This window comes from Diceros bicornis, chromosome 7 (genome assembly GCF_020826845.1).
Source record: "Diceros bicornis minor isolate mBicDic1 chromosome 7, mDicBic1.mat.cur, whole genome shotgun sequence".
NCBI lineage: Eukaryota > Metazoa > Chordata > Mammalia > Perissodactyla > Rhinocerotidae > Diceros > Diceros bicornis.
In genome coordinates this window covers 71,134,241-71,149,847 of record NC_080746.1, presented here as the reverse complement: position 1 = coordinate 71,149,847, position 15,607 = coordinate 71,134,241, and the positions used below count along the sequence as shown (strand labels likewise).

The 15,607-nt window shown below is 47.1% G+C and overlaps 1 protein-coding gene across 6 annotated transcripts in view; it reads right to left on the bottom strand.

Moving 5' to 3' along the window:
• The window catches only part of TEAD1 (TEA domain transcription factor 1), a 255,351-nt gene that overhangs the window by 49,421 nt on the left and 190,323 nt on the right, over nt 1-15,607 (bottom strand). For all 6 annotated transcript variants that reach the window (XM_058546003.1, XM_058546006.1, XM_058546001.1 and 3 more), the window contains 4 exons: nt 8,398-8,532; nt 7,184-7,230; nt 6,284-6,345; nt 5,173-5,297 (listed from right to left, as the gene is read on the bottom strand). In XM_058546003.1, the coding sequence (XP_058401986.1) occupies nt 5,173-5,297; nt 6,284-6,345; nt 7,184-7,230; nt 8,398-8,532 (369 nt within the window). The remainder of the gene's footprint in view (nt 1-5,172; nt 5,298-6,283; nt 6,346-7,183; nt 7,231-8,397; nt 8,533-15,607) is intronic.

The window sequence follows — 15,607 nt, the reverse complement described above, 5'->3', positions numbered from 1 at the left end:
GACATAAGACCAGTACCTGTGTCAAAAGCTTGGCATACAGTGCTTATAACACAGCTCCATAAGTGCTGGTGACGCTCGTTATTGCCATCTTATATAGCCGAGGTGTGTCTTCCCTGTTCAGGTTTGTTCCTGTACCACATCACGGACCTTTTCTTCTTCCACATGACAGTGCTTCTTCAAAAGAGAATCATCTCCCTGTCCCTCCCTCTCCATCTCCAAGTTGTCCCTTCTCAGGCTGCATAGCTCCTAGTTAAGCAAACCCTCACCGGCTCTCTTCCTGCTCACAGTCCTGCTTGTTCTGGCATCCAGACCATGACAGGCATTCAACATACAACCTTGTGCCTGGGCAGTGGGAAGAGCAGGGTTTGCTGGCTGTGGAGCAGGATGTGGCTGAGCTGCAGGGGGGCTGCAGGAACCTGCCATGCCCCAGGGTGGGGGGAGAGGAATTCCTCTAAGGCTTTATCAGGAAAACCACTCCCCGCACAAGCACAGGAGTCAGCTCACAGCTCAACAGGGCCAGCTTTTCATCAGTCTAAAGGAGCAGCTGCCCAACTCAGCCTCCAAGAACTGGACCTGGATTTCAGGCCAGGAGTCTTTAAGGAGCCCTCCCTGAGTGGAGGATCGTGCACTTAACGCTTAAGTCCTTGGATATGCAGCACTGAAATAATGTAGAAAGTGTATTTTCAAGCATCACTAACCATTTCTAAAATAGTCTTTGTTTTTTAGATTCTTCCTTCCTTTCTTCACCCTCTGCTGTTTTTCTCTTAGCTTCTAGTGGAGCCAAAGGTAACAGAGGGACTGACTTGCTGGTTCGCCACCAACGTAAACAGCCACCGACTAGGGGAAACGCTGCCGTCTGGTTTACACGATGCAGAGCCAGCAGGGGGCACTCGTCCCCCAGATTATTCTTCCCTTAGCTCCTCATAGATTATGGCCAGCGCTAGACCACAGAAACAGGCTACTCGCTGGATACAAGTGGACCCTACAGCCTTTTGGTCACGATCTCAGGATGTGGAGTCAGCAGACCTGGATCTGAATCCCATTTCCAATGTCAGTTAGCTGCCGAACAGTGCGCAGGCTGTGTCACAGGATGAAATAAGACAACACACAGTGTTGGCTATCACCACTACTGGCACTAGTGCTGGTCCTACCACTGCTCAGGGTGGCAGAGTTGTGAAGAAGTCTTTAGTGGTGACAATGGTAACATGGTAAACTGAAGAGTGAATTTCCAGAATAGCTGGTACCAAGGGAGGCCCTCCTGGACCCAGGACCAGGCAAACTCGGTTCTCCTCGTGGTTCTGTTGCTACCCAAGTGTGCATCGTGCCTTATCCCCTCTTGGGAGATAGTACAGGCAGAGGAGGGGTCAGACCCGGCCACAGCCATTGACTGGCTATGAGACAGCAATCTCCCCAGGCCTCCTCTATAGGAAGGAATAGAATTACCTGCCTCCTAGGGCTGGGATAAGGATGAAAGAAATCACTAATGAAAAATAGTTAGCACTGCACCCAGCTCATTGATTTCTCTGTTTGGTTTTTGTCAGCACTACCTACAACCCCATGATTCCACTGAGCCTGTGACCAGTACAAAGAAGTCGGGAGACGTGTGCACGTGTTGGATGCAAAGACTGGGAGAACCCAAACGCAAAGTTGAATTTGTTTAGGGACCTTCAGTGATGTGTCACTTTGTTGGCTTCCTTATCAAATTAACATGCTTAATGTTTGAGGTTAAATTTTAAGTACAGTATATCCAAATGTGTTAAAATGTACTAGTGGAATTTATTTTAGATGGCTTTAAATTTTCCTAGAGTTAGAACAAAAATTTAGTAAAATTAAACTCTGAGAAGCCACAAAAAATCTGAGAACCAGAGGAACCATACACACATGACAGGTTGCTCAGCATAACCTTGTTTCTGAAGTGCCACCACATGTTCGTTGTCACGGCACCTCGTGTTTCCAAAATAAAGCATGTGTTATATAATTTGAGAAGCCGGTGCTTGAGACACTGTCACAATGCTTTAAATAATTGTTAATTCTCCCCTCATTTCAATAAGTCAATCACCTTCTTTTCAAGGGTCTCTTCCCTTCCTCTAGCACAAGAACCATCCTTCAGGCCCTCACATTTCCACTAAAATCAAACACATACGCTCCTCACAGTCTGCCACGTATGCCTTTGTAGACATTAAACTCATTTGTGTATCATTGCAAAATAAGTGTCCATAATATCGTAATATTAGAAGTAACATCAACAGTTGAGACTGATGTTAAAATACTAAAATAATTTCATGAGTGTTACAGCTGTGGTTGGCGGTATCCGATGGACATAATTTAAAATCATAATACAACAAGCCAGAAACATCAACCTATCTATTAGAAGGTATTGTTATTTTATGAAATTATACTTTTTTAATCTAAAGGGCAAGTAATTTTCAATTGTGAAGAAGGACCGTTATTCCACATTAGCCTTAGCATCACCTGACAGACTGTGTATGTATTTGCCCGGGTGATTCTCGTTTGTCTTCTCCACCAGAACAGAGACTCCGTGAGAATAAGGACTTAGTCTCCTTTGCTGTTGAATCCCTAGCACCTGAAACAGCGGCTGGCATGGAGCAAGTGCTTGAAAAGTATTTGTTGAATGAATTCCAATTTCTTCTAGTCTTCAACTCACGTCCCCTTAAAATATAATTATTTTCTCAAGAGGCCCAAGGGAGTTGACTCACATCAGGCCTTCCATTTATTTCAGGACCATTGAAGTCATGTGTTAGAGTCCAATCTATAGAGCCAAGCCTTTTAATTCATCAAGAAAAGGCCATATCCAGTTCAACCATTCAGATGATTAGGTATAATCCTGAACATCCATGAAACATGTTATCTCTGGACTCTATTCCAAATGGTTAGTGGGCTCTGCCTTCACTAAAATCTTCACCAGCTCCACTCACTGCTTTATACACTTCAGAGTCATCAGCTCTGGAACGTTCCTCCCCTTACTCTTCCCCTGTGTATATCAACCCTCTGCCTATCAGTGTAAGGGTTACTCCTCAAGGAAGCCTGCCCTGTTCCCCATCCATCACTCACAGCATTCAGTCTTCTTCCTTCCTGTGGCCACCACACTTCACAATGACTGCCTGCGTGATGGCTGCTTCGTGTGCGTCTCCTCACCAGATCTCACACTCTGCATGGGCGGCGCCCGTGGCCGTCTGTGCAGCACTGGGCCCCTCCTCGGTATGGCGCCTTACACCTGCAGGTGCTCGTGATCGTTTATTGAAGGCCCTGAATGAATCTATCAGGGGTTCCAAATGTTAAGCCCAATAAACACTAACAACAACAAAAAGAGGAATCGGGCATTCTGGGCCCTAATGGGTCCATAACTAGAAGGGACGGTCATAAGGAGGTGGCTGCCATAGGCTTTTTTAATTAAAAAAAATTTCTTTTTATTCTGATAAGATATTCTATAGTCTTTTAAACAGGGAAACAACTACTGTCTTGGGACTTTGCTTCCCAGTGCCTTGGAGTTCTAGTCTTAAAAATATGGTCACAAGCAAAGAGAGGGATCTGCTTACACAGCAGATATGCAGACTGAATACACAATTCAAGAGACCTTTAAAATTGGTGGTGGCTTACGGTAATGAAAAGAGTATACCTGACGTAGATTTGGGCTCCTGTTTATCGGCTAAATAATGTGTCTGGGCCTCAGTTTCTTCATCTGTAAAATGGGGAAAACAGAACCCACCTCACCAGCAGTATGAGGACAGAATGAAATAATCAATGACCAAGTACTCCATAAGCAACGAGGTGTTACACAAACACAAGTTACGGAAAGCAGAAGCACCATCTGGACCAAAGGCCAGCCTTCAGCCAAAGAATCATCCACACTTCCCAGACAGCAGCAGCAGCCTAGAATTACAAAGGTAATCTTGTTGTTTCTTTCAGTGCTCCCACAGATATGGATTTTAACCCATCACCAACCCCCTTCTTGTAAATGCCAGTGGGCCACAGGAGTCCCCAAGCCCCCACTCTGATGACGGCTGGTAGAAGCCCCTCTGCCCATGGTGTCTCCCCCACCCGATCATCAGAGGCTTTCCACTGAGCTAAAGTACAAATACTCCAGGAGAGGTCACCTCCAACGGTTCAGCATCTGAGTTATTCACAACAGATGGTAAACTCATTCATGACACTCTTTCCTGATAACAGAATGACAGCAAAGTGGCAAACACACAGGCAGCATGGCACCTATGTGCTTTTGGTAGCCACCTGAGATCAGCGGGGTGGGACAGAGAATATGGAAAGGAGTTGGTGAAAATCCCAAAGACAAACTCGTGATTTCTTCAATTTTTCCTTCGGGCTCACCCACACACAGATGCAATGTTCATACTCACAGCCAAGGAGTGGGAGTGAAGAAAGGGTCTTGGGCTTGTGGAGTGGGAAAGAAAGGAGGCTCACATATGTATGGGAACTGATGGGCCTGGCTGAGAAACAATGGGATGATGGGCACTAGATGGGGCAGGGGAGATGAGACGGGAAAGAAGAAAAATAGAGTCCAGACACCAATGTTACTTGTATTTATATTATAATGCATCCCCATTCTTCATCAAACTGTTAAAGTACCATCTTGTTACTTCTTAAGAAGATAAAAACTTGCTATCTTGAGAAAACATAGACTTAGATAGGCAGTATAAAATAATGGCTGAATGTTCAGGCTTGAGTTTTAAAGATGAGTTTGAATCTCTAATCAATCAGATATTAACTGTGTGACTTTAGAGAAATTACTTAACCTCTCTGTTTCCTCATCTATCAGATAGCACCTACCCTTATGGGGTCTGTTTCAGGATAAATATGATCATGTATATAATAGCTTCATGCAGTTCCAGCACATGGCAAGGCTCAGTAAATGTTACATTTTACCAAATTCAAGAGCTCTTAAGGTCGTTCCCTTCAGATCCAGTACTCCCTGGAGTTTGAGGTCTAGAGCATCCAGAAACATTCAGCTCTAAAGTTCTACATATCTGTCAACAGAGATACCTTTTTACTTAATTGAAAGGCTGCTTGGCTATTCTTCCCAGGTCTGTTCTCACACAGGTTATTTGTGAGGCACAAGGGCAGGGGATAGGAGTGCGAAGGTGAACAGGAATGGGAAGCAAATCTTGGATTCAAGGCACACTCTCTGAGCACACTCACCGAGTCTGGGTCTCGCTGCTGTTCGAGAAAAGCTGAGAATTCCACCAGGCGAAGTTTGGTTGTGCCAATGGAGCGGCCCTGCCAGGCAGGGACCGAGGGAGCTGGGGCTGATGCAGGTTCAAACCCTGAAAGACCAATCGTCACCTTTAAAGCTGGCCATTTGCCGCCCCTTGGCGGCCCATCCTGGGATAGGGCCCTACAAACAGGATGACCTGGGAGGAAAGGCCAACAGCCCCCTTCCACCAGAGTCTCAGGGTAGATCTAAGTCAGGCAGTTGTGGGATTCTGGCCGAGGATCCCAGAAGCAGTGGCCAGCGGAGAAGCACAATGCATGTGGCTCCTCGTAAAGTCAACTTCAGCTCAGGTTACGGGCTGTGGCATGAGGACAGAGGGCCGAGCTGGGGACCAAGGTGAGAGTGCTGAGGGGTCAGAAGTGAATGCTTGCAAAGATCTCCTGTGAGACCGGGATGTGCCGGGCACGTCTTGTGTTTGTCCGTCTCCTTTCTTAAGACTAGTCAGCAGCATCTTAGAATATTCTCTCAGAAGGCTCCAAGATATTGGAGCAGAAGGCAGCATGTGAATGCATTTCAGTTTAGGGACTCGAATGGAGAGCAGCTCCAGTGAATAACTCAACGTGCATGCATGTGGGGGAGGGAGTGGCTGGGCCAGCCAGATTCTTGGTTTCTAGTTTGGGCTTCCACGTAAGCTCTCCTTTAAGGAAAAGGGTACAGGAACCGAAACCTACTTATCTAAGAAAGTGTGACTAAAACCCTATCTGCCCTCAAGACTTGGATTGCCCAATTTGGCCTGTTTATGATGAGGAAGGAACCACAGCAACTTCCCCTTCCAAGGATGACCCAGGGTCCTGAGTGAAAGTGATGAGGCTTCCTGTTTCTTTAAAAACCCATCTTGGGAGGTGACTGAGGAGAACTGGACATCCCCGAGACCCTCCTGAGCTCCAGGATAACCCCTGCCTTAAGGAGGGTGGGAGCGAGGACAGGGCGTCCACGGCTCTACAGATAAGGGGGGATGTGCGGCTGCGGAACAAAGCGACAGGCCTGGCTGTCAGCTGTGTGGGCATTCCCCCGAGAGGGAGTCCCACGGACACTCACCTGGAATGGGGGCCGTGACCGCCGGCTGGATGGGGTAGGCCTGCTGCACGAAGGGCTTGACGCTGGGGACAGAGGAGTAGGGAGAGTCAGAAACCACGACTGCAGCAGCGGCTGCTCCCCAGGCCTGACCTTGGCCTCCCATGGCTAGAGACCCAAGCCGGGGGCCTCCCCACTGTAAGCTTCCCCGCCTGCAGGCGGAAGCACAGCCCAGGCAGAGCTCCGCCACGACACAGTCGGTTACGCTCTCCAACCCAGAGGGGCCAGCAGGGCGCTGGGGACGAAACCACCAAGCCTCATGCCAGTTCAATGGGTCGAGCTGGACAGGCGGCAGACTGACTCCCACAGGCTGTGACATCGCCCTCTGAACCTCTCTTCTCGTCCCTGCGGAGACCGAGGTCAGTGGTCACCACGTCTAGGCAAGGTTTGCGACACGCTTCAGGCTCTCCTTCTCTAGGCCAAATAGCTCAAGTTCTTTTGGGAATCTATGGGCAGGATGTCCTTTCTGCTTTTCTCTCCAGACTGCCCTTATCTCTGCTTTACTGAGCTTATTTCTTTTGGCCTCAGAGCATCAGTAGGATTTTCTATCAGCTGCAGGCACTCCTCAGGAAGACCGCAGGCTCTACCCTCCAAAGCCATGAGAGGACGGGGACCCTCCTCCTCTTTCTGGCTGGATGACCACTGATACTCAAGGTGAGAGTGAGGTGTTTACACATCTCCTGGATCTCAGCAGTTTCTTCCCTGCTACTGGCCTCAGGCGACAGCAATGGGGACACTCGGTGATCTCAGGTTAAATCTCCTTTCTCCTCCCTGCCCCGAGGCTGTCTGGTCCTGGGAACACGCTACCCAGGGTGGGCTGTGACCACTCCCTTGTTGTCAGTGCCGGTCCCTCCTCAGACTTACTCTTGTGAGGATCCTGGCTGCCCTGTTTGTATCATTCCCGGCCAGAACTGGAAGGCAAAATGCAAGAGGGTTCAGGATTATGAGTTCACTTCAAAACATGGTTCAGGATGTCTATGCATTACAATCCCTGCTAAAGACAGTGGGTTCAGATCATCCACCAGCTGCAGAGCGACCCTCCCAAAATGCAGATGTGGTCACTGCTACGCACGAGATCGCAGCCTCCATCCTCGGCCTAGCAACCAGGGCTCTCTCTAGCTCCTCTTCCCGATAACCCCCGAGGGCAGGGACCAGGCAGCAGCTCTTCAGTGCTTTTCTGACACCTAACAGAGATGTGGGCACACTGCAGAGGGTTCACAAATATTCTGTCTGACTGGTTTATCTATGCACCCACTCATCCTTCTCTTCCTCCTCCTTCCACTCTGAAACACTCCCTGTGAAGTATTCTGCCTCCACAGCTCACAGCACCGAGTGCCCAGAGGGGAGAGGACCAAGCTCAGAACAAGAGGCAGGGAGCTCCGAGATGCAGTGCAGACACCTCCTTTGCCGTGAGCTTCCCTGAGGCTTTTGGTGCCTGCTGACGCCCTGCTGGAGAGGCAGCAGGATGTAAAGGGAGTCGTACAGGGAGTCACAGGCCCTGGGTTTGAGCCCTGATGTCATTTTCCATGTGATGATGATCAAGTCACCCAAACTCTTGTTTTGTTACTTGGTAACCTCAGTTTCTTCATCTGTAAAATGGCATTAACAATCAGAGGCATTTAAGATTACTGCGAGGATTAAATGAGATCATAAAATTAAGCTTCTCGGCTCTTGGTAGGCACAAAATGAAAACGGAAAGAGAATACTTTGCCCCTTTAGGGACTAGTTGCCAAAAAGTGACCCTGAGGACACAGGAAAAGAGACCAAGGGCCAGGAAACAGAGAAGAGGTGGACCACAACCCAGAAAGGCACCAGAAAAGTGACACTTAATTCCATGTCTTCAGGGACTAAGCGTCCCTTCCTCTTCCTCTCTCTCTCTTCTCTTACTCCCCTCTCTCCAGCTCCCTGAGTCCCTTCCTTTCTTTCACCATTCTGCACCCAGCATCAGTTCACCACAAGGTGGTCTCTCCTCTCTCACAGACCTGACTGGGTGGACGGCTTCACGCTGGCCCACGCTGGCCCCACGCCGGCCCCATGCCTCTAGAGGCCACCGTTACTGGATCTGGCTTGCGACTTACCCCCGGCGCCCCAGGGAAGGTGGGGCGTGGGATCCCTGGCAGCCCCAGCTTGTTGTGAATGGCAGTGGCCGAGACGATCTGGGCTGAGGACATGGCGGCCATGTGCTGCAGGGCCTTATCCTTTGCAGTCTGATCCTTGAGGGTGACAGGGACACACAGACTTAATACAGAACACACGGCTACCAGGCAGCTTAAACAGCACAGCCACGAGCGCACGGACTAAAATAGAGCCACAGGGGAGGCCGGAACAGCAAACATGCACGATAAATAAACACAGCCCGAGGCTACAACACACTCACCCTACCCTCACTCTGACTGGTGACTGGTGGCACCCAGGGGCAAGGTTTTCAAAAGAATTTTTTTTTTTTTTTTTGTGAGGAGGACTAGCCCTGAGCTAACATCCAACGCCAATCCTCCTCTTTTTTGCTGAGGAAGACTGGCCCTGGGCTAACATCCGTGCCCATCTTCCTCTACGTTATATGGGACGCCACCACAGCATGGCTTGGCAAGTGGTGCGTCGGGGCGTGCCCGGGATCCGAACCTGCGAACCCCGGGCCGCCGCAGCGGAGCGCATGCACTTAACCGCTGCGCCACTGGGCCGGCCCCTCGAAAGAAATTTTTTACTCCATTTTCCAACAGAATTGGAAGCCTCTAAGAGTGGACAATGTATTTATTTTTTCAGCTTCCAATGGGAGATTTCTCCAATGACTTCACACACCCAAAGAAAGGAAAAAAAAAAACGGCCCTGCTTTTAAGCATACAGATGGGAGGACGGGCGAGAGAAGAGGCGTGGATGTGGATCTGCGGTGGACATCCACGAGTGCGGGAGGCCCTGTCTGTGGCGCCGTCACCGGGCCACGGTCCCAGGAGCTGCTGGAGTCATGCACGGCCTGGAAGCCCTGCAGACACCTGGTGGGAGAGGCTCAGAAGCAGCGGGGTGGGCGGGGGGCAACGACGGGGCCAGGCAGCATGCTGGCGGGGCGCATGCTTTCTCAGGTACCCCCGCCGTGGGTCTAAGGCTACACGGGTACTTTCTATAGGCAAGGACACAGGGGATGCTACCAGGTGAGTGGTTTCTCCTTTTCCTACATGAGTCTTTTCTAGAAAAGCCAAGGCTGATAACACAAAGCTAGCCAAAAAGTCTGCCAAGCACAGCTAAAATACAGAATACTCAATTTGCTGAAAATACTTACCATGCTTGTTACCTGGATACAACAATAAACAATTTGTTAAAAGGATTGCGTACAAAGGCAGGGTTATTTCTCTCTTCAGTTACAAAATACATATGTATACAAACACTCAATACTTGAGTACAATAAAATGTATAGGAGTGTGTTTTTTTTCACATTTTAGAAGGCACGTGTGCCCCAGATAACTATCTAGAAGGGCAATTCCCAACCATGGCAACAATCAAAACCTACTCCTAACTCGTCCACAGAGTGGTTCTGTGGCTTCCTCAGGACAGATGGAGAAATAGTTAGACCCCTGGTGTGTGACAGGCCCTGATGGTGCAGACAGGGCTTCATGCTTGGTGAATACATCAAGCCTCCGGGCTGCCAGTGGAGGGTCTATACAATCTATACCAGGCCCAGACGCCATCAAAGCGGGAATAAAATGGTGGCATCAAATCAAAAAGAGCGCCCTCCACAGCTGCCATTCAGAGTTCAGACAGTGAGTGAAGGTCCAGGGAAGCTTCAGGCTAAGACATTGGGTACCAGCTGAGAGGTGGCTTTAATGTCTACAGATTACCCAAAGGTGATGACTAAAGATGCTGAGGCGCCAAAGGCAAGGCCAAAAGGAGAAATTAAAAAAAAAAAATTTCGAAGTCTACAAGATAGCTACCAGGGGCTTCTAAGACCAATTAGGTGCTCCCAAGGTAGAGACACCATTTTGCCCCATAACTGCCAGGAACACCATGTGAATTTTCAAAGAGCTTCTATTAACCCTTGAAAAAGAGCCTAACACTTGCATAAAATTTTATATTTTACACATTTCTCTGGCTCTCAACTGAAAGAATAATGAACCTCATGTAACAGCTTTTCGGGGATGCACGTGGTCATTATGAACATCTGTCAGGGCACGTGCTGTAGCTGAAGGACACTGTGAGGGCCCTGGAAGCTTGCAGGATTACTGGTCCCCAACAGAATGGCCCTGGGTGACTAGTGATACTTCTGCTGCCTCTGGTCAGATGGCATTCTTCAAGTTGAGGCTCCATTTGCTCATCTGCTGAATGCTCTAACCTAACCCAGCTTTCTCTGGTAACTTTTTTAAAGATCCGAAACATTTCAGATACTGAGATGCCCGAAAAAAGACAAATCTTGAAGTCAGTGGAATTTTATGATAGACTCAAGGGGCATGTGCAAATGCCCTAAAGCCAAACTGAGGCTGACACACACAGATCTCAGTGCCAGTCAATCTACTCGTAGCTGGTCCTATGGTTTCACCTGCCACCAGCTCCATCATCCTCTCGGAGGGTAATCCATGTACAACGAACAGTCACTCACTCCCTTCTCTGTCAGGAGCACCTCGACAGCAATACAAACTCATGGGTCTCTCTTTGGACCAGTCACTTTGTACTCTAGCCCCCAAGCCACTTAACCCCTATTGAGAGGTTATAAGTGCCCTCAAGGTGACCTCTGAAACTGAAGTAATGGCATAGGTATAACCACAGGCGCCTTCCCCAACAAGGAACAAGCCTTACAACTTCTCCAGGGCCCCTTCTAGAGGAGCGGGAAAGCGGCAGGCCAAGCCTCCGGCCTGCTTGGCTGATGCAAATTCTGAGGAGTAACTACAAATGAGCCGTGGGCTTGGCTCTATCCCCAAAGAACATCAAGACACCTCTCTCAGACCTGAGAGTGCTGTGTTTATGAAATGCTGATAACAGGGGTGACCCTGCTCACCCCAATACACAGTGCGTTTGTGCACACTTGGGGGGAGTGATTCAAGAACAAATCAAAAGTCCAGGTCCAAATGGAAATGAGTTCCCCATGTCTCCATGGCCCACTCTTATTCTATAGCTGCTTGAGATGTTTCCCTCAGCTGGGCTGACTGAAAAGTTCTTCAAATCGTGAAAAGTTCACGGAAGTTTCCTACTTTTCTTTTTTAACAGGGAAATCAGTCAATGAGGAAAGGAGAAAAAAGTCACCAGCTTTGCTGTTTGTCACACAGCTTCAGAACATGGTCTTTTTCTTTTGTTAAAGAAAGTAAGGTTTGACTTTCTTATTACCCAGCACTCCACAAGGTATGTGAATGAAAACACAAGTTCAAAAGCAGGAGAGCAAATCAGTTGCATCTATGGCACCAACTTGCTCTATGCCAGGAAAAGGCAGACCTGCAGAGGAGTCTGGAGACCTGGTTCCAAGCCCACCTCCACCTGATGCCAATGGGCTGTGTTACTCTGGGCAAGTCATTTAACACTCTAATTTTCTTCATCTACAAAATAAAGCACTGTATTTTATTCTCTAAAGCCTTTCTGGTTCTAAATGTATCTGTAGCTATGACTGTGGTTCCATTATAAGCAAAGACATCTTAATTCATATAGACAAAAAACCAGTAGTGAAAAGACAGCAGGATGTTGAAATTTGGGCAGCTCTCAGCCTCCTGTCCTAATAGAGAGAAGCCAAGTGTGGAGAGGAAATTTTATCTCAAGTAGAGGTTCTTTCTGCACTTGACCTACCTATTTGAGAATAGGCAATTTTCTGCAAATGGACTAAAATGTCTATACCAGTGATCTCCCCACCTTTTGTAGTAGAGACACTCTGACTACTCATTTAATTTTATAACATCTCCCCTTGATCTATGATATACATTTGAAACTTAAAAAGATTAAAAATTTTTGGTTAAAATCTAAAATAACCCTGTAGATAATAAGCGCCGCCAGGGATATCTTGAAATCAGAACTGAAAGCCTGGCTGTAGACCCACTTATCCTGAAATGGGAGTACGGAAGGATGTCGAGCTCAGAGATTTCAATGGAAGGATCTCTAAATTGTCATTTTCAGCCTAGAGATACATGCTTGGCTTCGAAGAAATTATAACTCTAAGCGTCAGACCTGAGTAAATTGCTTCTCTGTGTCACTCTAGTCTAATAGTCTGGACTTTTAAACATTCCACTCCATCCTCACCACTCACCCCCAGACTAAAGCGGGGAAGTGGGAAGCTGTCACTAATTTATCCAAATAGCTAAAGCTTAAGTAAATTCAAAAATACATGCTACGTTTGTACATCATATTAATTTTATTCTAAGATGTTTTCAACACCAACATTTCTGAGATGTGGATGAGATTTACAAAGGACAAGCGCGTTGTTCTATCTTGAAAAACTGTTATTAAGTCAATACTGAGTTATCACCTATGATGTCTTAGACCACAGGAAATACTCTGAGTGTATGCGGACATATGAGCATGCACAAACAAGAAACACGTGTCCTAGGAAAAAGCTTGGACAACTTCACAGTGACTCCTTATTTCTGACTTTAAGACTCTCTATCTCTAAGATTCCAAAGAATGAGGCCACAAAGAGGTGAACGCTTGGGGAGTGGGGAAAGAAAAGGCATATCTCCCTCTTCCAAACTGAACCCTAACTCAAGCCCATGACCTGGAATGTGGAAAATACTTATGGAGCAGGAAACATGGGCCTGAGACTGTTGATGGGCTGCTAAGAAAAAATGGCCCATGGAATTGAGAAAGAGGGCAGACAAAGCCCTCGAATTCAGGGTGCATGTCTCTGTACTCACTCGACTTTCTTCCCTGTCCAATTTCTGGCACACCGTGCTGTCAATGGCCTATCTCAGCCACACGGGGTCCAGCAGGCCATGTCATGCATAAACTCCTCAGCCTGAAGCCTTTCAAACTGTTATTGTTACTAAGTAAACAGGCTTTCATATTTCATGAAGCAGACCAAGGCTGCTGCTACAACTCTGGGTTCCGCTGACTGCCTCCTTTTTATGGTTGAAATGCACAGAATGTTTGGAAAATGTCCACATGTAATATACATGACAGGAAGGCAGCCGTATCACAAATGCACATGGCTGGAGTGGTGTGCTCTTCAAACTCGAGGGCATTTTATGAATCAGTCTCTGAATAGCACGGGAGTCTTATTCCCCTCTCTCCTCTGCTTCCCCAGCTTTTGATTATTCTGGGGAATCAATTATCTCATAATTTTTAGTCATTAACCATAAACAAATTTTAAAGATAATATAGAAAGGTCACATGCTTGCATATACAATATTATAGCTGCCCATTAAATATTATAGCTGTTCCAATAAAATTATGAAATTTTAATGAACAGCATACTAAATCAATATATTCTAAACAGTTTACTCGGGGGCCATCATTTCAGAATTTAAAGACTTCAAACTAATTTATTCATACAGAATCCACCAATACATCAGGAAAAATACATAAAGTAAAAAACGACTATGGATTCAAAAACTCTTGATAGCTATCAAATGATTTTCTCCATATACTGTTCCCAGCAACATAAAAATACAGTGCAAGAGAGGAAAGACAGCAATTTGGTTGTAAAATCACTTTTTCAGAAAAAGACAAAACAGAATACTTTCCTAAGTAATTTTGCAGATGTTGTTTCTAACCTTGCACTATGTGGATTCACATGACCTCTGTAATTACTAGCAGTAGCCCCTGAGCAGATAAACATCACAAAACCCTATGATGGTTTTGGAGAAAGGATGGAGGGCACTTGAATTTTTCTAGCCATGATCTCTAATTTGCTTATTATTAGAGAAAGCAGGAGTAAATACAAAAGGGGGCTATTTCGGTGAGGCAATAGGTAATGCTGAGGAGAGAAGGCACATTCATACCTCTCCTGACTTGCCACGTAATGAGTAGCAATTAATTCATCTTATTGTATTTCCAAATGCCAAAGACTCCATTCACATCAAAGAAAAATTTTTCAAGGCTTTTACCATTGTTCATTTTTAAATATACTGAGCTATATTTAGTATTTTATAATTGTCAATAGCGTTTCCTTTAATTCTAATGTGAGGCTTAGTATCATAAAAGATTGCAGACGAGGATCCAGGTGATTTGTAGGCGTTCCTGACGACTCTCCGCCAGGAAGCCTGGGATTTAGGTCAGCTAATGCCAGGTCTGGGTGTTGGGAAAACGACATCCTTTTGACCTTGGCCCCCTTTCCCCTGGGAGGTGACAGCAAGAGGCAGGGGGTAAATCTCCCTTGAAAAGTCAGAGGGACCCAAGCTGGCAGCAGGCTCAAGTTTAGCTCTAGACTGAGTACCAGCTCCTACCATCATCTCCGTTTAATTCAAACATACAGACACAATGAAAAGAGGGCTCAGTTGAGGGAGACAATGTCAAAGCATCTTGTGCCAGGGAAATGAGCCCTCTTCCTTGCCCAGTACTCTTTGGGGAGGCAGTATGACATTATGCAAAGAGCTTGGGCTTTGGTGACAGCTGGCCCTGAGATCCAATTCAGACTTATGACCTGGGTAAGTCACTTGGCCATTCTGGGCCTCGGCTTCCTCACCTGTAAAGTGAGGATGACACCGCCCACCTTCAGGGCTGCTTTGAGATTTGCATCAAGTACTCCACACACTGCCCACGGCCTTGCCATTTGGTGAACCTGCAATCTATGGGACCCACGTGACCGACCATCCAGGCTCAATGCTGCTCGAGACCTGAAATGCTTAGAAACCCTGGGTTTTGATGAGAAAAGCTTTGGGCTCAATGTTATTCTAGAGCACTGCCTACATTGGAGGCCAATTAATTAGAGGATTTCTCCAGGAAGGGATAAAAATGTAGAATGAGGCTGTTCGCACTGCTCTTAATAAGAAAATCCAGGGGGCCGGCCCCGTGGCTTAGCGGTTAAGTGTGCGTGCTCCACTACTGGCGGCCCGGGTTCGGATCCTGGCCGCGCACCGATGCACCGCTTCTCCGGCCATGCTGAGGCGGCGTCCCACGTACGGCAACTAAAAGGATGTGCAACTGTGACGTACAACAATCTACTGGGGCTTTGGGGAAAAAAAGGACGAGGATTGGCAATAGACGTTAGCTCAGAGCCGGTCTTCCTCAGCAAAAAAAAAAAAAAAAAGAGGAGGATTGGTATGGATGTTAGCTCAGGGCTGATCTTCCTCACAAAAAAAAAAGAAAAAAGAAAATGCAGACCTGGCTCCATTCACACAGAGAGGTAAATGTATTCAGTCCTCTAGTTTACACTGTAAGTTCTGCATCACC